Source organism: Microcebus murinus, chromosome 19, assembly GCF_040939455.1.
Source record: "Microcebus murinus isolate Inina chromosome 19, M.murinus_Inina_mat1.0, whole genome shotgun sequence".
Taxonomy (NCBI): domain Eukaryota; kingdom Metazoa; phylum Chordata; class Mammalia; order Primates; family Cheirogaleidae; genus Microcebus; species Microcebus murinus.
In genome coordinates this window covers 49,405,983-49,429,021 of record NC_134122.1, presented here as the reverse complement: position 1 = coordinate 49,429,021, position 23,039 = coordinate 49,405,983, and the positions used below count along the sequence as shown (strand labels likewise).

Sequence of the window (23,039 nt, the reverse complement as noted above, 5' to 3'; positions counted from 1 at the left end):
ACTTCCTTGACTCCTCTATTAATTGTCTATTTGTACAGCCTGAGATTGTACTTAAAATTTTAAACTAATAGTCATAATGCTGGCTCATTTATTTTTTATACTTAAGTCATTTCTTAACTTCCACTTCAAAATATAATATAATACAGTTGGTTGTCCATATCTGTGGGTTTTATATTGTAGAGTCGACCACAAATCAAAAGTATTCAGAAGAGATGATTTTTTCCATATTGAGCATATACGGACTTTATTTTCTAACCCTTATTCTCTAAACAACACAGTATATTGATTATTTATATTTGTATTAGGTAAGTTTAAGTAATCTAGAGATGATTTAAAGTATACCAGAGGATGTGCATACGTTATATGCAGATATTGCACCATTTATATAAATGACTTGAGCATCCACAGACTTCGGTATCCGTGGGGGGTCCTGGAACTAATCTCTACAGATACAAAGGAATGACTATCTAATATTCCTTTTATTTTTAATTTTTTGCCCTAATTAATTTCTTCTTCGTGGTTTTTATGTTGTAGATACAGATATCAGTGAATCTGGCATTTCAACGAGAGGTACTGGCTCTGCAACTTCTTTGGCTAGTCAGGGAGAAAGAAGGAGACGAACCCTTCCCCAACTTCCAAATGAAGAAAAGTCTCTTGAGAGTTCCAGAGCAAAGGTTATAACACCGAGGTCAGAGATAGGAGAAAAACAAGACACAGAACTTCAGGAGAAAGAAACTCCTACACAGGTATACCAAAAAGATAAGCAAGATGCTGACAGAGCCCTGAATAAAATGAATAGGGCAATAAATGGTGAGACTGTTAAAACTGGTGGAGATAATAAAACCTTACTTCACTTAGGCAGCTCTTCTCCTGGAAAGGAGAAAAATGAAACTGACAAGGAAGCTTCTTTGGTAAAGCAAACATTAGCAAAAATTCAGCACCAACAAGAACAAAAGGAGGAGGCACAGTGGACAGCTACTAAATTGTCTTCCAAAAATGTTTCAAGTCAGATAGATAAATGCAGGGAAGAATCTTTTAAGCAGGAGTCACAACCTCAAGAAAAAATTTCAGGACATCCTTCTAGCAAAGGAGATAGGGTTATACAAAATGAGAGCAAGAGAAGAAAAGCTGAGGAAATTCTGAAAAGTCAGACTTTGAAGGGAGGAGACAAGAAGGAATCCTCCAAGTCCTTAGTGCGACAAGGGAGCTTCACTATAGAAAAACCTAGCCCAAACATACCCATAGAACTTATTCCCCATATAAATAAACAGACGTCATCTACCCCCCCTTCTTTAACATTAACGTCTGCAAGTAGAATAAGAGAAAGAAATGAGTCTTTGGATACTGATTCTAGTATGGACACAACCCTTATTCTAAAAGACACTGAGGCAGTAATGGCTTTTCTAGAAGCTAAACTGCGTGAAGATAATAAAACTGATGAAGGCCCAGATACTCCCAGTTATAATAGAGACAATTCTATTTCACCAGAATCTGATGTGGATACAGCTAGTACAATCAGTCTGGTTACTGGAGAGACTGAAAGAAAGTCGACCCAAAAGCGTAAGAGTTTCACTAGCCTCTATAAAGATAGGTGTTCCACAGGTTCTCCTTCCAAAGATGCTACAAAATCATCATCTTCAGGCGCTAGGGAAAAAATTGAAAAGAAAACAAAAAGTCGTTCCACAGATGTAGGTTCAAGAGCAGATGGTCGTAAATTTGTACAATCTAGTGGGAGAATAAGACAGCCTTCAGTAGACTTAACAGATGATGACCAAACCTCTAGTGTACCTCATTCTGCTATCTCTGATATTATGTCATCTGATCAGGAAACTTACTCTTGTAAATCTCATGGAAGGACTCCACTTACCTCCACTGATGAGCATGTACATTCCAAACTGGAAGGAAGTAAAGTAACAAAATCCAAGACTTCTCCTATAGCATCTGGTTCATCCAGTAAATCAACCACTCTTCCAAGGCCACGACCTACCAGAACTTCCCTTTTGCGCAGAGCACGACTTGGTGAAGCTTCAGACAGTGAACTTGCTGATGCTGACAAAGCATCTGTTGCTTCTGAAGTATCCACAACAAGTTCTACATCAAAACCTCCCACAGGAAGGCGTAACATCTCTAGGATTGATTTATTGGCTCAGCCTCGTAGAACAAGATTGGGCTCACTGTCAGCTCGTAGTGACTCTGAAGCAACGATATCTAGAAGTAGTGCCTCTTCACGTACCGCAGAAGCCATCATTAGAAGTGGAGCCAGATTAGTACCATCAGATAAATTTTCTCCTAGAATTAGAGCTAACAGTATCTCTCGACTATCAGACTCCAAGGTCAAAAGTATGACTTCAACTCATGGCTCTCCTTCAGGTAAATTGGATCCAGATTTTTAGTAACATTAGTATGTTCTATGTTTTGGGGCTCATTTCTTGAAAAATTAAACTTCTAGTTGTCATCTTCCCAAAATATTCAAAAGAAAGGTTATGATAGAAAGTGGGGTTTTTTTTCTTATAAAGATAATTTTATTTAGCTATAAATGGAAAATTCATATGTTATACATACTTCTAATTAAAGTCCTAGGGCAAAATAGTGATTTTAAAATTAGAAATAGGTTGAACTATTTTAGGAATTTTAATTTTCCAGTTGGTGGTATATCTGGATTTGTGTTTCAAAATTAAATTAGAAATTATCTGGTTTGTATAATAGGAATTAACATCATGCTTCCAAAAGCATGTATTTAACCTCTAAATGTCCTCTTATATCAAAGCCCTTATAAACCTGTTAAAAAGCAGTATGCCCTTTATTACTCCTTTCAGAGGTAAAGTAATCAATTTTTTTACTCTTTTTATCCCCTACTTGATTTGAAATGTCTCATACTTGATTTATACTTTTTTAAATTAAATCTGTTTATGGTTAGAACAGGTGAAAACTAGCTCTTTATTTCAGTGGAAGAAGATGCTTCATGAAGCAATCACTAAGTACATATGGGCCAAACTAGGTTGTAGAAATTTAACTGGTTATGAACATTATCCTTCAAAGTCCTGTTATATTATTTAACTGTAGTAATTAGGTATGATTGAATATAACCATAAAAGCTACTTATTCCCTACCAAAATATAACTACTTTTGGCATATTTGTCTATGTATGTACTTCATATTCAGAGCTTAAACCTTGAGAATACACGTGTGACCAGAGAATAATGAGGTGGATATTTGTGTGTATCCTATAAGCATGCTCTCCTTACTTCATAATCAGACTCATGTATGGGCGTGGCCAAAAAGGCCAGTGGTAGAGACCAACTGTTGTAAGACTTGAAGATTTGTGATTATGATCAGTAAGCAAGTATCTAAGTGACCCCCAAGTCTTCTGTTAAGAGTGGAGGGGAAGTTGATGTGCATTCTCACCTTTTTATTTTTGGTTTGTTAATATCTACCATACTATATCCTACAAGACCCAAAACCAGTGGTACTTTGCGTATGTTATTTTTTCACTTTTAATTTTTCTTCTCTTCATTGCTGCTTTCCTCTGCTCCATTCATCTATCCATTTCTTTCTCTACTGGTCAGTGGGTTTAGTAGTAACAGTTATCATCTACAGTAGGAGCAGATGTGGGCTAAATAACGTGTAATCATGGTTCCAAAAAGAGATGGCAGATGGCATTTTCCTTGTTACCTCAGTCCTCATTTCCATGCTTCAAGCTTTGGTTGGTGGTTTGCGAACTTATTGTCAGATATTTTAAAACTAACTTCTATTTTGGTTTATGTTTACTCTGTATTGTTATTCTGTTGTTTCTTATGGCTCTACCTCTTCAATTCACATTTCATTTGTGCTGCATTTCCTCATAAAATTTCTTCTGCCACACTGCTTGTTTTATTACCTCATCTCCATTTAAATACATGAAGATATTCCAGTATTTTCTTGTCTTAGCATAAATTGTATATTACGAGGTAGCATGGAACAGCTGTTCTGTGCTGGTTGACTATTAACCAATGATCTGGTTTTATTCCTCAAAGTTTAGCATGAGGGACTTACTTGAAATACAAGCCAAATGTGATTAATGCACCCATTCCAAGAAACAAATAAAATAAAAAATAAGATGACATATTTATTTTTATATATATATACATATATATATATAAAGACAAATTTCATTTTCTCCTTTGAATACTGAATTTGATAAACATTCAGTTTTCTGTATCCAAAAAGAACCTTTGTGGTACATATAAACCATGAAATATTATATAGTTGTGAAAAGAATAGAATCCTGCCATTTGCTACAACATGGATGGAACTGGAGAACATTATGTTAATAAGCCAAGCACAGAAAGATAAATCTCACATGTTCTCACTCATATGTGGGAACTAAATATTAAAAACAACTGATCTAATGGAGACAGAGTAGAATGTTGATTACCAGAGACTGAGAAGGGTAGAGGGGAAGAGGGATAAAGTGGGGATGGTTAATGGGTGTAAAAATACAGTTAGAGAGTTAAATAGAATGAACAATATTTGATAACATTATAAAGCGGCTATATCAGTAAGAAGCTAGGGTATACTTTAAAAGAGTGGAATTAGAATGTTCTTAACATAAAGACTTGATAAATGCCAGAGCTGATGGATACCCTAGTTATTCTGATTTGATTAATTCACATTGTATGCCTGTATCAAAATATAACGTGTACCCTATAAATGTATACAACTATTCTGTACCCATAATAATTAAAATTTTTTTGAAATCCCACAAATAGATTATGAAAATTCTAAAAAAAAAAAAAAAGAAAGAAAGAAAGACAAGGCAAAAGAGCCTTGAGTTGTTTAATGAAATTCCCCAGAGCAAATTGAGGTGCATGGTTTTAGCCTTCTTCATACTTACTAGCAGTATTTTAAATAATTAGAATCATGGAATTTAAGAACTAAAAGCGTTATTCCTTTTAAGGAACTGAGGCCAGCAGATGAAATAACCTGCCCTAGTCACATAGGTATGACAGGGGAAGGATGTGAATCCAAGGCTTTTAATTTCCAGCCTGTTGCTTTTTTACCATATTAATTCTAGCACTAGGAAATAGTCTTGAGTATTTACATGTATGCAAACTTCCAGAAGACAGCTCTAGCTGTATTGAATTACTATTCAGCTCTAGCTCTATTGAATTACTATTAGGAGTATATACTAGGTCAATATACAATTTAAAAGTTTTGGCATTATTTACTAAAATTTTTGGAATTTTGATGTTTTACCCAGTTCATACTCTCTTTTCCACCTATGGGCTTGAAGCCACATTGTGATTTCGGATTGTATATTCAGATTCTCTCTAGGTGCCTATTTTGTGCTATTATATCTTATCTAGGATAATGGCTAGGATCTTTCATTCAGTGGGAACATACTAAAATAATTATATGGAGAAGGTAGTAAAAACAACCATTATACCTATTTGATGTTGCTAGTTGAGATGTCTTTAATGTTATGACATTTCTATTTGAGACAATTAGATTATCTTGAATAGAAAAAGAAAATAAAAATCTTGTCTTTTGAAATATGATTTAAAAGACTGTGAAATCATACTAGTGAGGGTTGCTGCTATGTACAGTGTAAACTTTAAAGATCTTGGAAATATCTGAACCTAGCACCTTGATATTGTCCCAATTGGCATATGTAAAAACAATTCTGTAATTTCAGATTTTGTATTTTAGACTGTCTTTAAAAAGTTTTTAAAGAAATGTATATGATAAAAATAGAAGATTGGATATCTCTAATTTAGCAGCAATAAGGGTAAGAGTTTTTTTATGCTTCTCTGATGTAATTTGCTTCTAGAAGTTTAAATAGTACTTTTCCCCAATATTTCTTCAATGGTTCTTCAGTATCAAGTTGTAATGGAAATATCCAGATGTATTTTGATAAGATGCATTTAAAATTAAGGGTCCTGAATTAACAAAATAATTGGTTTTCATTATAAGTTCCCATTTTAGAAAATAAAAATATTTTGTTAATACCTTTAGAATTTTATTTTATACTATTTGCTTTCCTTTTTTTATTCTAATCTTTAAAATTTATAGACAGTAAAAATTAACTCCTGTCATGCATCATGGCTTAAATTAATTTTTCCTCCAGGTCCAAGGCCAAACTATACTGTCAGGGCTTTTTTTCCCTGAATGATCTTATTGCTGCATGTTCATAAACATATATGCAAAATATTTATGGTTTAATTTCTCCCTATAATATCCTGATTTGTATGAAGATGTAGTATGTGTTTTCTGAAATGTATTTGCTAAATCTGTAGTTATATGTTTGAATGCCAACAAAGAGATGAGATCATTCACAGAAACATGATACTTTTTTCTTTTTAATTCTCTAGACATCATAGATGATAGTATGTTTTTATAATGAATACAGTAGTTTATTACTCCCACAAGAGGGGTGTTGCACATTTTATAACTAAAATAAATTTTATAATTAATGTAATTAAAATAAGTTTGAGGTGAGCTATAAGATTAATTAAGCCCATCTTGGGATTTTCTCATTTTAAAATCTGTGCTATCTAGCATTTCACTAATCATTAGAGATTGGCATTTCAAACACCTTTAGTATAAATTTTCAGTTTAATGATCTATCATTAAATATGTTAGTAATATTGATCTGTCAAATAGACCTGATTATATAAAATCAAATTTATTTTTGTAAATTATTACCTAAGCAGAGTAAAATTTAAGAGAAAGAAGTAAAATTTTTTCAACACAGGTAGAAATCAGAAAAAGCATCTTTCCATGAGAAATGGAGGATGTCTTTTGAAAAAAACTTAATGGAAATTTTTTAAAAAGAGGCTTTTCTCTTATTTAATTGTAAAGCAGTTGGAATAACAAAGAATGAGTTTTGAACTCTGGCAGTCAGTAGACCTGCCTTACACTTTAAGCAAAGCAAGAACTCTTTGGGCCTGCAAATTGAAGAATTTAGGCTAATGGCTAAGGTCATTCTGTTCTAAAATTCTATGAAATAAGTAGGTTTGGGGGAAAGTTATTAATAAAAACATTTTAACTTGAAGTTTCTTGTATGTTAATTAGATTTTAGGGAATTTTTTTCAAATGAAATATATAGCTGCTGTAATTTGGAAGCAAAGGTTAAGAAAGCAAAAAGTTTTAAAAGAAGTTCAGTGAGAAGTAACAGTTCAGAGGTCCTGGCATTAAACTCTATTCCTAGTCCCTTCTCCAGCAATAGTTATCATCTCACTCAGTCTGAACTCTGGTCTTTGGTGTTACACAGGCTAATGGTGTCTGGAGGTAACTTGAGCTTTTCTTCATAGTACACCATGTGTGCTGTGTTTTCCATTGGCAAAAATAGCCCTTTTTATCGCTTGAAGATTTATTAATTGTATTTTCATTTCTCTGTAAGACCCATCACTTAAAAAAAAAAGAAAGTTAATTCTAATATGGCTCTACTTACATATTGTCACCTGACATTTAACATACTTTAGTAGCACTTGATACTCAATTTCTCATTCTGCTTTCATGTAGTCTTCCACTCATGAAATATATCAGCCATTGAGGCCATTCTTTTAAATTAACTACGTTCCTATCATCATACTTATGTTTTCAAATATTCTGCAGTTTATTAAAGCTCTTTGTTATTGCTTTAATTTTCTCTCTAAATAATTTTTAATTATATAGGTTTGGTGACCATAGTTTCCCAATCAAAAGTGGGAACATTTGATCTAACAAATCTTTTTCTTATTTATGACTAATAGTATAAGATATAAAAATAAACATAGATTGGCATTTAATGAAATGCCTTTATTGAGAAGTACTAATTTGTCATATTTCTGATTTTGTTTGCTGTATTTCTAATTTTTTTCTAAGACTTCTTTGCTCTTGTTCCTGAACTTTCCCAAAATTGGTTTTAAGTCTCAGGGTCATGTCAATTCATGGGAGTTTTCATATGTCTAGGAATAAGTAAATTTGTACTGTGGTAAAAGTATTATCTGTGTTAAATAAATTATCTTACAATGTTAAAATCAGAAATTATATTTAAACCGTCCTTCAAAAATTTGATTAGTTACCTAAAGTTCTATATATGTATTTATTTATACACACTTTTACAGAGATCCATGAACTTTCTGCATACGTTCTTTCTCTCTTACCAATAGATCTAATTCCAAACATCAGGAACTCCAAATAGGAGTGTGAATAAAAACAAATGGGTGGTACACTCTAATTCATGGCATATTCCTAATTATAGATATATTTGTTCCTTAAGCCAGTGCTAGTGGTAATGTATGTCACTTTTATCTAAGAGCCAACTCAGCCTTAAAGAGCACCAGGCAAAAAATAATTTTTGGAGGAAAAGACAGAAAAGGTATAAACTTCTAGTGGAAAAAGATAAAGAAATTCTGTACTTCACCGATCTATGCAGCTTAGGGTCAGTTTCTGTTAAAGAGAGAGATTCTAGTATTAATGGCAGTTGCTATCAGGTGCCAAGGTTTTGTCACTTTAAACACCACACACATGTATGCTTTTTATCAGGTTTGAAAAAAGCAAATAATTTGTATCCAGAAATTCTTTCATTTATTCAAAAATATTTATTAAACATTTGCTACTAGCCGGATACTCTCCCAAGTGTTAGATATACATTAGTGGATTAAACAGACATGCTTCCTGCCCTTTGAAGTTTACCATGAATTAGCCTTATTTCCCTGTTTTTTATCTCTATTTATGCTTCAAATTATTTATTTGTTTGATTCTAATATTAACAGTAGTAAAGTGTCTGCATTAATTGTTTTCTGATTTTTTAAATGTGTGTTAGCTATACCATTCTTTAAATGTCTTTACTAACCATAAATAAGAAAGTGATTGCCACTTTCTTTAATGTGACTGTTCACAGTATCTCCTGTGCCTTAAGTGTCAATGGTTGTGAAAACAGCTTGTAGAGTTTCACTCTTTGTAGATTTTATGCCATTGTCTATTTTCACCGTATGCTTTCAGTGTCAAAGCAGCAGAGAGTTGTACTGAAGATGCTTTATTGTGTTTTTTACCATGTAAAAAGACTTTTTCCAACCATAGCATAACAGGATGTTGAATGACAGAGGTAATGTCTTTTTTCTGCCATAAAGGCATAATTTCCACAGCAGGAATTATGCTCATCTGTATGTTGGGAAAAGAGGAATTTTACCATTTCCATGTTGAAAGTCCATGTGGCATGAGGAAATCTTTTCCCTTGTTTTTATTTTTGTTGTCGTTGATGTTGTTGCTGTCATTTTATCTTCACTCAAATGAGAAATATTTGCAATTGAAAAGTACCGGAGTTAAACATTTATGAATAGAGCTTGCATAGTTGTTTATCATCAATGAAATTTTTCATCTGAATGTTTATTCACCACACTACAGAAAACATGGTCTTTCAATTGTTTTTAATTATTCATTGTTTTTAATTCACCAAAGTATAATGTTTCTATCTTTAAGGAATAGTAGATTTATGGTTTTTGTGAGGTATGTGTATGTCAGTTATTGAAAATTGTGCTGTGTGTACACTCTCATGGTGTTTTAGAAGTCATGATTTTTATTTTACCTCCTTTAAATGATAACATAATAATTCTTTTTTTAATAATTAAACTAATTTAGTAAATTCAAGATGGAGGCGATTTCCTACTGATTATGCTTCCACCTCAGAAGATGAATTTGGATCAAACCGTAATTCCCCTAAACATACCCGTCTACGTACTTCTCCAGCCCTGAAAACCACTCGCTTGCAGAGCGCTGGATCAGCAATGCCTACTAGTTCTTCATTCAAGCACCGGATTAAAGAACAGGAAGATTACATCCGAGATTGGACTGCTCATCGAGAAGAGATAGCCAGGTTGGTTTTAAGGAGTTATTTTTAAGAATTGAAAATTTCCATGAACATTTCACCTTGGTAAGAAAGTTTAGCTTTTAGTTGGTCTGTCGTAATAAAGAGCTGAAATCCACAGACAACTGTGAATTCAGTTTTGTCAGTAATACTACTTTCCATCCAGCTTTTTTACTTTTTTGTTTTGTTTTGTTTTTAATGCCAGTGCTACTAACACGTTGTAGAGTGAGTTTATTTGGTCTTTTCCCTGTCCATCTTCCCTTTTTAAACATTTTCTAATAGAGATGCTGAGTAAGTATAACTTTTGAAAGGTAGTCAGTATCAGATCTATATAAGAAGAATTTACTGATTACTTTCCTTTAAACTTCAAAGCAGTAATAGTATACCTGTTAGAGATAGGTTGCTAATGTTCTCTGGAGATAATTATAGTAAGCAGATTTTCCTTCATATATTCGTGAGTTCCTTACAGTTCAGCTCTTTAAAAATAAAATCAAAATATGATTATTTTTGAACATTAGATAAATTTTTATTATAACTTTCAGATTATTTACAAAAAAGTAAAATTCTTGTAGGATAGCTTGAAGTCTGGTAAGGAGATGCCTCCCGATTTGTTCTTTTTGCATAAGGTTGCTTTTCTAGTTGGGGTCTTTAATGATTCCATATAAAGTGTAGAATTATTTTTTCTAAATCTGCAAAAAAAAATGATGTTGGTATTTTACTGGGGATTGCATTGACTATGTAAATCACTTTGGGTAGTATAGACATTTAACAATATTGGTTCTGATGATCCATGAGCATGATATGCTTTTCCATTTGTTTACTTCCTCTGCAGTTTCCTTCTTCAGAGTTTTGTAGTTCTACCTGTAGAAGTCTTTCACCTCCTTGGTTAAATATATTCCTAGATATTTTATTTTCTTTGTTACTATTATGAGAGATATTGAGTCTTTATTTTGATTTTTCAGCTTGACTGTTGCTGATGTATAGGAATGCTACTGATTTGTGTACATTGATTTTGTAACCAATTCCAGGAGTCTCTTGGCAGAATCTTTGGGGTTTTCTAGGTATAAGATCATATCATCAGCAGAGTGATATTTTGACTTCTTCTTTCCCCATTTGGATACCCTTGATTTCCTTTTCTTGCCTGATTGCTCTGGCCAGGATTTCTAGCACTATGTTGAACAGAAGTGGTGACAGTGGGCAACCTTGTCTGGTTGCAGTTCTAAGTGGGAATGCTTTCAATTTTTCCTTGTTCAGTATGATGTTGGCTTTGGGTTTGTCATATATGGCTTTTATAATACTGAGGTATGTTCCATCTATGCCTGTTTTGTTAAGAGTTCTTATCATAAAACGTGCCGAATCTTGGCCAGTGCTTTTTCTGTGTTTGTTGGGAGAATCATATGGTCTTTGTTTTTGCTTCTATTTATGTGATGAATCACATTTATAGATCTGTGTGTGTTGAACCATCCTTGCATCTCTGGGATGAAGCCCACTTGATCATGATGGATTACTTTTTGATGTGCACGCAACTGAATTCAGTTTGCTAGGATTTTATTGAGATTTTTTGCATCTATATTCATAAGGGATATTGGTCTATAGTTTTCTTTTTTTGTTGTGTCCCTTCCTGGCTTTGGTATCAAGATGATACTGGCTTTGTAGCACCAGTGGGGAGGATACATTCCTTCTCTGTGTTATGAAATAATTTCTGCAGTGTAGATACCAGTTATTTGTAGATCTGGTAAAATTCAGCTATGAAACCATCTGGTCCAGTACTTTTTTTTTTTTTTTTTTTTTTTTGGTGGCGGGGAGACTTTTTATTGCTTCTTCAATTTCATTACTTGATATTGGCCTGTTCAGAAGTTCTGCTTCTTCCTAATTGAGCCTAGGGAGGTTGTGTGTTTCCAAGAATTTGTCCATTTCCTCAGCATTTTCAGGTTTATGTGCACAGAGCTTTTTATAGTATTCAGAGATGATGTTTTATATTTCTGTGGTATCAGTTGTAATATCTCCTTTTTCATTTCTGATTGAGCTTATTGAGGTCCTTTTCTGTGTCTGGTTAATCTAGCAAGAGGCCTGTGGATTTTGTTTATCTTTTCAAAGAACCAACTTTTTGTTTCATTAATCTTCTGTATAATTCTTTTGTTATCAATTTCATTTAGTTCTGCTCTGACCTTAGTTATTTTGTTTCTCTGCTGGGTTTGGGATTGGTTTGCTCTTCCTTTTCTAGTTCCTTGAAACAATTCATTAGATTGTTGATTTGTGATCTTTCTGTCTTTTGGATGTAGGCATTTTAAGGCTGTAAATTTTCCTCTTCTGACTGCTTTTGCTGAATCCCACCGATTTTGATAACTTGTGTCCCCTTTGTCATTTAGTTTGAAGTATCTTTTGATTTCTATCTTAACTCACTATTAAACTGGAACTAATTGATTAACACTCATGTGCACATACGGTACTAAAATTCAACAGAAATCAAGCAAGTGGGAGCCAGGAGAGAGTATGGGTAAATTTACTCCTAATGGGTGCAAACGCATATTATCTGGGTGTTGGACATACTTATAACTTTGACTCAAACTGTACAAAATTAATTCATGTAACCAAAACATTTATATCCCTGTAATATCTTGAAACTTAAAAAAAAAAAGAATACCAAAAAAGGAATGTTTAAAAAAAGAGTAAAATTCATGCAGCAGATGTGATTTTTAATTAATAACTTAGGGTGGCTGAACATTGAAGAAAGCTTATACTCAGATGCTGTAGTATTAATAGTTAAAATTTACTTTTTTTTAAGTTTATAAGATAACTAAATTTTACTCCAGTATGCCATGTTTTATCTAAATGTTTTTACTTTATACACCCTAAACTTAGTTCTCTCTTTACTTAACACCATAATCTTCAAGTGTTATACTTGGCAACATTCTCAAAGAGTTATATAGTTTATAGATGCTTTAAAAAACAACAAACTTTTACCATTATTTAATGGTGTTCGTTTTTTCTTTATTGACTTCTGTGACTTGTGTTTTTTCTGGCTCATTTGTTTAATGTAACGTTTATGGTTTTTTTGTTTTTAATGTCTATTCACTTGTCATTGCTTTTATTATTGGAGAACACATTCTTCTAATCTTGCTCTGCTGCTTAAAACAGTTTTGTTTTACCATACAAATAGCTTTTTATGAGACTAAATTATTGTATCATTTTAAACCAATTGTTCTAGTTAAAGTTAGGGCATATATGTGCTTTGGGCTCCATGGATCATTATGGGCCCACAAAATGCTTGTAGTGAGAGAATCTTGACATAATTTTTGTTCTTCTGGACATCGCTGGCAATAGCAGGTCTTGCTCTTATGTTATCATTTTTTTTCCTTCACTTGAAGGAGATGTCCAGCTGCAAAAGATTAAATGGTGCCTGGGGAAACTAGAATGTAAGTCTGCCTTCTCTCAGTAGGCCTCCCCTCTTAAGCTCTTTCTACTCTAAACTAGAAAGACAAAAAACCTTCTTCTTCTAGGTCAAATCCACTTCCCTTCCCCAAGTAGAAAAAAGTTATAATACAAAGGAAGAGGGAAAAGGGGCTGTACATCATATTTTCACTTGGATCCATTTTATTATGTGCATTGTATTACTATCTGTGTATTTTATTATCTGTAGCAGGACTCTAAGACCAGGCTATTTAACTTCTAATGATTTTCATGCCTATTCCTGCTAGTTAGTCAGTAGCACTGTGCTAATAAAACTTGCCTTTGGGATTTTAATTTTTCAGGGTATATTTTTCAGCCATACATCTCAAAGCCAGGGAAGCGGTTTTTTGTTTGTTTTGTTTTCTAAGGCGGTAGCTGGAATCATAGTTGTAGAGTCATTCACAAAAAGTAAATACTTGAAGCTGTGGTAGTAGATCTCACCAGAGAATGGGGAGTGAATTGTGAATGCTGCTGAATTCTGAGGGATAATCTGAATTATAGGGTTGCAGTGTAGTCGAATGATCAACAATAAGGACTCTGAAACCTTCTAGGTTCAAACGCACCTCTACCACAAGTTCTGTGTGACCCTGGACAAGTTAATTAACTGTTTTGGAGTGATCTAATCTGTAAAATTGTGATAATAGTGCCAATTTGAGAGAGTTGACAAGTTGATGCACATATTTAACCTAGTGCTTGGCATATAGTAAACTGTCAGTAAATGTTCATTATATTTTAAAAGGGTGCAGAGAAAACAGTGGTGTATTTAGACCTTTATTTGAAACTTTCAGTTCTTTGTACATCTCATACATTTTAAGTATACGAGAATCCAGATATAACTAGAGCTTTAGAATCAACATTAAGTTCCTACAGTTTGTAAAACACTCTGTTAGGCTTACCCTGTTTGTACCTAAGAATCTCAACCAAGGATTTCTTCATATTTTCAGCTCAAACTCAGTTATTTTAAAATGTTTTGTCCTGATAATGAAAACACTGATATATAAGTGTTCTGTTTTTAATATTAAAATGATCATTAAGTAGATGTGTCTTAGCACACCTACCAGTCCCATACCTTGATTTGATTGACCCCAAAGTAGAGTCACATGGCATTTTAAGACAAAAGGCTTTTATTATTACTGAGTCTTTATATTATGTATAATTTTATTAGTGAAATTAAAATAAAAAGATTACTAACCAAATATATTTTAAAACATTTTAAAATACAACTATGGTTCATACTTTCAAGCCTGAAATATTTACAGTTAAAGTTACGAATATGTGGTAATCTTAACAGTAAAAAACTAAGTTATTTGTAATTTTAATTAATTATTAAAGGCTCTGTGCTTTTTGTTTTGTTTTGGGTTTTGGTAGGAATTAATTTAGTCAATTTAGTTTAGTGGCCAGAATTAAATGGTGTGGGTTTTCTTATTTTCTATAAGATAATTTAATGAAGCATTTCTGTGTATTGAAATCTAGTAAACAAGTCTTTAATTACAATATAATTGAAAGATGTGCTACACTGAGGGGTGTGGGTAGAAGAGGTGAGCTTTGATAATACTAAAGTATTTTTTGTTTTAGAGAAAATACTATGGAAAGGAAATTACTTTATCAAGGAATAAGGTGCATCTGCTAAATCAGTTTTAAGATCTAATTTATTCATTCATATCTAAAGTCTAGGCCTAGCTGGTTTCTGTTATTCTTTTGGACTAGGTCAGATCCAAATAGCAAGAATAAGGGAATAGAATGTTTGCCCACTGGTTCAGGTGACAGTTATTCTTCAGTTTCTGTATAGCGTTTCAGCATTTCCTAGAACTTCACTATCCCTTGATCATAGTCTCTAACCTAGGATACCTTCTCTGCAAGAACTATCTGAAATCTTGCTCATTGAATCAGGACAGTATTTTCCTGTCAAAAGACTTCAGACCATCTTTTTTTAACTTGCACACTTTGACTTTCTGGAGAAAATGGCATGAGTTTGCTAAAAGACCTTCAAAGTTAGCATCTTACCATTACTTCTTTATTTCTGACGTCCTATACTTATTTCGAGCGTATTCATAAGTCTAGTTTTAAGTCTCTTTCTACAGTTCACCAAACATAACTTATCTGTGGTGCTAACCATTTCATTGATAACAATGGGAGATGCCCTTTAAAAAAATAAATTAAATCTTTGCCTCTTTTGACGGCCAGAAGTAGACTCCATGTATTTTATTTAAACTTCACTCTTCTATTCAGGCCACTCATGAAATTGCTCTTGCTGCCCAAGAGAAACTTCCAATTTCAGCTCATTGTTATCCCATCCTAAGCTAGACATTTGTGACTCATATTAACTTTCTCCCAATACTCCTGCTTTTATTGCACAAGGATAGGATTTGCCAAAATTCTCTGATTAAGGTTTTACAATATTGAATAAAAATGCCACTAGCGTATAATAAATATAAATGATCATTTCCACCAAAGGAAAAGGAAGATCTTTTCAGTAGAAAACTTTCTGTGAACCTTCTCTGTAGTTGGTACTAGGTTAAATACCTGGTTAATTTTGAAGCCTTTTGAGGGCTGGACTTCCTGATTCTTTATTATAGTGTCAAGTTTATGGAATCATTCATAACCATTGCTTTGTAAATACCAAATAAATGTTGTCAGATAAATGATGCTTGGGTTCTTCCCAAACTTGTCTTTGTCTCCTTTGGGTTTTTTTCAATGTCCCTTTACAACTCATTATTAATAGCCCCTGAATAGTTTAAAAATACCTTTGACTGCAAATTGAAAATTTTTAAATCAAACTCTAAAAAATTTTACATAGAAATTCTGTGTCTTAGAACCATTTTTATCTAGCTGCAATTAATTTTTTGGAAAAAAAGGTAAGATGTGAGAAATTCCGTGTCTATTTTTCATAATTTACTGTATAAGATATGATTATCCAGTAATGAAACATCTCAAGGATCTATGTTATGGAAGTCAGTCTGGCTTGTTTATGGTCACACTTACATATGTTGCTTTTATTACAGAATAGTTGATCTCATTTTAAGTATCAAGGTTTAAAATACAGAAATGCTTATTGCATATGTAGGAAAACTGAAGTGAATTTACGAGAATCAGCTTAAGTTTATCGTGATAACACATGTCTCTTATATGAAAGGCATGTCAAGAAGAACTGAAGATGGGCATTCGGCTTCACACCAAGCCATAGGCTATATTAAAACCATGTGCTTTCTAATAAAAAAGAAAGAAGAAACCCAGTTAGTAGCAAAGTAGTAGTATAAATGTAGTTATGTTCATTGCTTTCAACAGCTGAGAGAAATAGTCTTGAATAGATAGGCCAAAACCAGGAAAAGGCTTCAGGGAAACATGTAGTTATAAATATTTATAAATCAAGTAAATTTTTTTTAATTATGGCTTTATGACTTAAAAGCCACTTCTGGGTACTTTTTTTATACTAATAAAAATACTGTATTTTATTTGTAGACAGCATTCCCAAGTATCTATTTGACCTTACTAAGCATTCATGCTCTGTGGCTAATAGTCCCGAGCATTTGACTTGGATTGCCTCCAGACAGGGAGTAAAAATTGGTCTTCACTGGTTGGGAAATATCTAGAACTTTTTTCTCACATACTGATGACCACAAAGTAAAAAACTTAAATGTCTTGTTTTATAGTTCTGGTTATTGCCTGAATATGGTTACTTTAATTTGAGTTTTTCACCCCATGTGCTAATACATGGTCTCTAAAAGTGTATTTTTTCCTTAGTTGTTATAAATAATGAGAATTTTAAGTGAAATTTCAGCAAGTCAATTTGCTGGTATTTCATGTTTTTTAAATTCTTTCCATGCCTTGTAAACCTTAAACCACTATACTTCTTACTCTGTTTGAGAGAGCGAGCAAGCATGCATGCATGTAAACAGGAGCGAGGTGTGGAAGCAAAGATACAACCTAAAGTAAATATTTAATGAAACAAAAATTTGTTTTTAGCCACATGCTTTTAAATCTTTTTTTATACATGCCTTTGAAATGTGTGGGCCTAGTACAGGTTCCCTGACTCTTGAAAAGAACTATGGCTCTTTATTATTGAGTTACTGGCTTTTATGTCTTTGCTAAGAATTGGGAGGAAGAAGGACAGCTAAATTCTTCTGCATTATTTTTTTTATGTCTCATTATCATGATCTCTATTGTATATCAGATTAAAAATTCCCTTGGTGCATCCATCCTATTATATCAGATAATTTTTATTAACCACTGACTGTGTTTGTCATTGTTGGGGAGACAAAAATCATAAAACACATAGCCTGTGCTCTAAAGGAGTTTATAATTGCAACAAGGATTAAAAGCTAATCCATACCATTGGGGAAAACTGGGTAAAGGGCACATCAGATCTGTCTTTATTGTTTCTTATAATTGCATGTGAATCTTCAATTATTAAAATTTGAATTAAAAATTCGTTAAAAATTTCAATTAAAAAAGCTAATCCATAAAAATAGCAAAATGCCTACATATATAATATTGTGCTAAACTAAGCATACAGATTTTAAGTGCTAATGAAATTCAGAGATCAGTAAAGACCAGAATACTCTGGGAATACTTCATGGAGAAGGAATTTGAGCCAAGCTTAGAAGGATATATAGAATTTAGAAGGTAGAAGACGAAAGGAAGAACATTCCAAAGAAATGTTCCATTTATAAACAATGGCACAGACCTAAATGAGTTGTATGTATTTGAGGATAATAACGTCTAAACTGACAAATGTAGTGGTATGAATGGGAAGTAAAAGTGGGTAGGTGAGATTGAGGGCTGATGAAGAAGATTTTTAAATCTCAGAAAAACAATGAAGGGAAAAAAGGATCGATTTAAAAGTTTTCATAGGTGACTGATCTGGAAATGTTCCTTAAGGAATATTTGATTTCATATTTCAGATACTTTCAGGAGAAAAAAGAATGGTCAAAATAAGGTAGGAGTCTATTGCACTGTTGCATTCATGAGCATTTGAGAACATGGGAAAAAAATGATAAGCATTTGCTGGAAGAGAACCCAGTGAAAGAAAAATTGATAGAACTTGGTGCCTGGTCAGTTAAAAAGATGAAAATTTACAGATTAATACAAAAGAATATATACAGTGATTGTCTTAAAGGTCTTTTAAACACGTAAGAGTTATCAAATTTGATTTTTAAAAATATTTTCTGTGAATCATCTCTTAAGTTCCTTAGTTGTAAGACCACTAGAGAAGAGAATAGGGTTTTATCTTCCCATCTTCTCTTCCTTTTAAGCTTCAAGAGACCCAGGAGTGAGACTCATTTCAATATCCCAAAAATGTCCTATTATATGGTGCAATTTTTATTTCAAATTGACATTTATGCTAACCTTAGCCTTTTTTTCTCATTTTTTTTTTAGTTTTCCTGAGTATCATTCAGCTGATTACTCCTTTTCTCCCCTTATAAAATATTTATTTTCTTACTAAACTCATCTAGATAGTGTGGAAATCATAGCTTTACTAGAATGACTCTAAATGTCACTCCTTAAACTAATTTTATATTTTAGCATTTCTTGTCACTTAAAAACTAAATTATTTTTTAAAAGCTAAGTCATTAAAATTAGAGCTATTATCTCTTAGCCAGTGTTAAGGTAACTAAAGTTAGATTTCCTGTCATTAATTTCAGTGTTAGGATTCTAAAGCTAGTATACTTCATTAATAGCTCATCAGTTGCTTTCTCCAGTAAAATCAAAGGAAATTTTGTTCTAATGGTTTATATGTGTGTATTTTGGAACACTAGTTACATATAAAAACTTTTGAAACTTAATATGCTATTGAAAAATAAAGCAGATACTTTTTCCTTTTTCTTTTTTTTTTTAGTTAATTTAAAACCCAATGGAGTGTTAATGTTGGTCGTTTAAATCAATAAAATCTGATAGTTTGTTTCTATTGTGGTGATGAGATCACACTTGTAAAGACTGCGTGTTTAATCAGGCCTAATTTTCACTAGGACTCTAATTTTCAATATTTCCTTTTAGCTTCTAATATACCCAAAATCTATAGTTAATGTATTTTTTGAGTATATAACCCTTCAGTGAAAAAAAAATTTAACTGATTTAAATAAGAGTGCTATTAATGAGATAGTTTACATAAGAAAATTATAAATTTCATGGCTTGCTTAAAGTACATTTTTTATCTCACTTTTTAAAAGAAATAGCACATACTTTTTTCTACAAAATTTTTGAAATTGGATCAATGGTTCTGACACTCAGGAAAACACAAAGACTAGCATTAGGCCAGGCGTGGTTGCTCACAGCTGTAATCCTAGCACTCTGGGAGGCTGAGGCAGGAGGATTCCTGGAAGTCAGGAGTTTGAGACCAGCCTGAGCAAGAGCGAGACACTGTCTCTACTAAAAATAGAAAGAAATGAGCTAGACAACTAAAAATATATAGAAAAAATTAGCCGGGCACGGTGGCACATGCCTATAGTCCCAGCTACTTGAGAGGCTAAGGCAGGATCGCTTGAGCCCAGGAGTTTGAAGTTGCTGTGAGCCAGGCTGATGTCACGGCACTCACTCTAGCCTGGGCAACAGAGTGAGACTCTGTCTCAAAAAAAAAAAAAATCAGTAGAAACTTAATTCTTTAGGTAAATTCTGTTAGTTCCAAATCTACATGGGGAAATTTGGGGACAACCAAGGTCCTACTATCTATCTGCTTATATTCCCTGCTTATATTTTCTATGCTTGTATATTGATGTAAAACTTGGTGTAAACAAGTTGGCAACTTGGTATTAACAATAGTGAATAAATTAAAAAAAGAAAAAAGACTAGCATTAATATTATAGAACTTATTAATCCTTAACATTTCATTTTTTTGGTACTATTGTCCTATCTAAATTTGGAAATAAAATGAAATTAAATGTGAAAATTGTCTATTAGGTTTTCAAATAAATAATATATAGTATATACATTAAAATTGCTCATTTTAATATAGTTTTTATTGCATAACATGGAGATTGCTGTTGTCCATGTTTTTGCTAATTAATTCATACTGCTTCCACAAAGAGTAGAATTTTCATTGTATAGATACATAAAATAATTTTGCTGATTTTATCTATTTTTATCTGATAAAATAAAAATTTTAGTTTATTACTTACCTATTTTTTTATCTTACTAAGCTTGGCTATTCTGCTTCTCACCCTAGTTCATTTGTTTCAGCTAATTGTTAGACTTAACTACATTATTTAAGGGAACATTTTAAACCTATTCTCAAAATAATCATAATGACAGTTAATATGCTTTTAAAAATTGTATATAGAATGATAATATGAGATGTAACATGATGTAATGAAAAGACATCATAGCATATTAGTAAGATATGGCACTTACTATTTGTGACCTTGGCCAAAAAATGGTCACATGACTTCTCAGCCTTATTTTCCTTATCTTAAGAAAAGATATTAATAATGAGTTGATGAATATAAAGCTTCTTTCTAATATACTCATTATATTATAATGGTGCTTACTATTCTAAGCTCTATGAAACCAGGGACCACACCTACTTCTTCATCATTGTAATATTTAGGACCTAACATAGTACGTGGCACATAATAAGGGGTCAGCAAATATTTGTTGGTGTTTTTCCTACCTTTTTGTATTGGTAACCAAAAGAGTTTGCTATCTGTCATTTCTTACAAAGTTTATATATTAGTTGACCATAAATTGCTGCTGTGGGTCCAGAAGCTTCAACTTAGCTTCTTTTTTAAAATCTAGTTAAATTTTTATGTAGTTACTGCATTCCTAGAAAATCTTTCAAACTCACATTTTACATAAGTTAAAAAATGTTAACTTTAGCCTGGGCATGGCACACCCCTGTATTCCCAGCTACTTGGAAGGCTGAGACAGGAGGATCACTTGAGCTCAGGAGTTGGAGGCCAGCCTAGCAACATAGTGAGACCCCCATCTCTTTAAGAAAAAAAGTTACTTTGTATTTGCTTTTTACTTTGGTTTCAAAGTTGCAGAGGCTTTCATATAAACGTTTAAGAATATTCTGCCAATCCCAAACCTTCCCTGTTGAAGTAGCCAAACTGAGTTTATTTATGTGCAATGGATGCAACTTAGAAATATTTCTTGTTTTATTGAATTGAAGTCTTTTTTGAGAAACAGGAATATCAATGGTAGCTTTTTAAAGTTTCTTCCTCTTAAAAAAAACTTCTAAAACAAAAATGTCTATTTTCTCCTTTGATTATCGCTGGTAACAGTTATTTAGTTCTTCAGTCTATGTGGCTAAAAACACAAACAGCTTTGTGGAAATAAGCACTAAACCTACCATCTGGTCCTGCCTTAGCTACTTCTAAGTTGTGCAGTCATGACCAAGCTATCCGACTTCTGTGAGAATGTGTCCTCATTAATAAAATCAGATAAATCCTACCTTGAAAGAACTTTGTGAGCCTCAGATGACATAATGTACTAGAAAGTACTATGCAAAGCATGAAGTATTATGTCAGAGTTCTTAACTTCTTGGTACTATAGACCTCTGTAGTCATTTGTGAAATTTATGGAGCCTTTCTCAAAATGTTTCTAAATACAAAAACATAAAATACTTAGAATTACAAAGAAATCCTATTATATTGAAATACAGTTATTAAAATACTTTAAAGTGATACAGGAATATATAATTATTAACATATTAAATAAAAGGTTATTGTGGGTTTAATGGCTACAGTAATTTTGAAGTAGTGATGACTGTAAATGATGTTTTGAGATACCTGTAGCAACTATAATGTGATTTCTGTCACCAACAGAAATTTCTGTTGGTGACAGAAATCACCAGTATTACTAATACCACTCTGGTTTTTTTCTTGTATTTATAATCAAAAGAAATGTTAAGTGTCAATTAGAGGTTAATGAAAACAACGTTGTAATTGTTTTATTCTCATCCAAGTTCAAGGACTCCTTGAATTCTCTCTATTCCTCCCAAGTATAAGAACCCCTCTGATATATTAATGGTAGTCATTAACATTAATGGTATATTTTAAGGATATATCTGTACTTCAGGGTGTTTAAAGTATCTTTTTCAAGGTGATATAGATTATTTGGAATTTAGTTTCATTAATATTAATTTTTGGAATTAAACTTTAAGACTTTGATTATCAAAATAATAGCATTTCCAAAGAATCCTAAGTTTTGAGTATAAATTTTTAGATATACAACTTATATAACTGATTCTGACATAAATGATTGTTTCTAGAGCTGTTATTTAATGGGATTAAAATTCTTTTCTAAAATTATTACCAGGATCAGCCAAGATCTTGCTCTCATTGCTCGGGAGATCAACGATGTAGCAGGAGAGATAGATTCAGTGACTTCATCAGGCACTGCCCCTAGTACCACAGTAAGCACTGCTGCCACCACCCCTGGCTCTGCCATAGACACTAGAGAAGAGGTAGGAGATCTTCATGGAGAAATGCATAAGGTTCTTTCTTTTCTTTATTTCTTTTGCTTTTAGCTTTTTGCTTAGTTTATTTTAGTTATGTCTACCCTCCCTATTTGCATGAAGCTCTGCATTTTCCAATTTTGCTTTAACAAATTTCTTTTTTGTAACAAAACTCATAAAGGTTAAACATTTGGTCTACACTAATAGCGTAAAGATGGAAAATCATTTAGAATGAGCATTTGCCCTGCTAATTCCTGGTCCATAGCTTCACTTGAAGTGTGACTATAAATCGTATCTGAAAAGCAAATCAAAATTTGATAAATGATTTTATGAAGTTTTTATAGAGTTTGACTATGAAAATACTCCAAT

The 23,039-nt window shown here is 32.6% G+C and overlaps 1 protein-coding gene across 12 annotated transcripts in view; it reads left to right on the top strand.

The window, feature by feature from the left end:
- Positions 1-23,039, top strand: part of CEP170 (centrosomal protein 170) — a 117,118-nt gene that overhangs the window by 76,642 nt on the left and 17,437 nt on the right. For 6 of the 12 annotated variants that reach the window (XM_075995520.1, XM_075995514.1, XM_075995523.1 and 3 more), the window contains 3 exons: positions 535-2,370; positions 9,604-9,838; positions 22,532-22,709. In XM_075995520.1, the coding sequence (XP_075851635.1) occupies positions 535-2,370; positions 9,604-9,838; positions 22,532-22,709 (2,249 nt within the window). The remainder of the gene's footprint in view (positions 1-534; positions 2,371-9,603; positions 9,839-22,531; positions 22,710-23,039) is intronic. The other 6 variants (XM_075995517.1, XM_075995524.1, XM_075995522.1 and 3 more) reach the window with 3 other exon arrangements.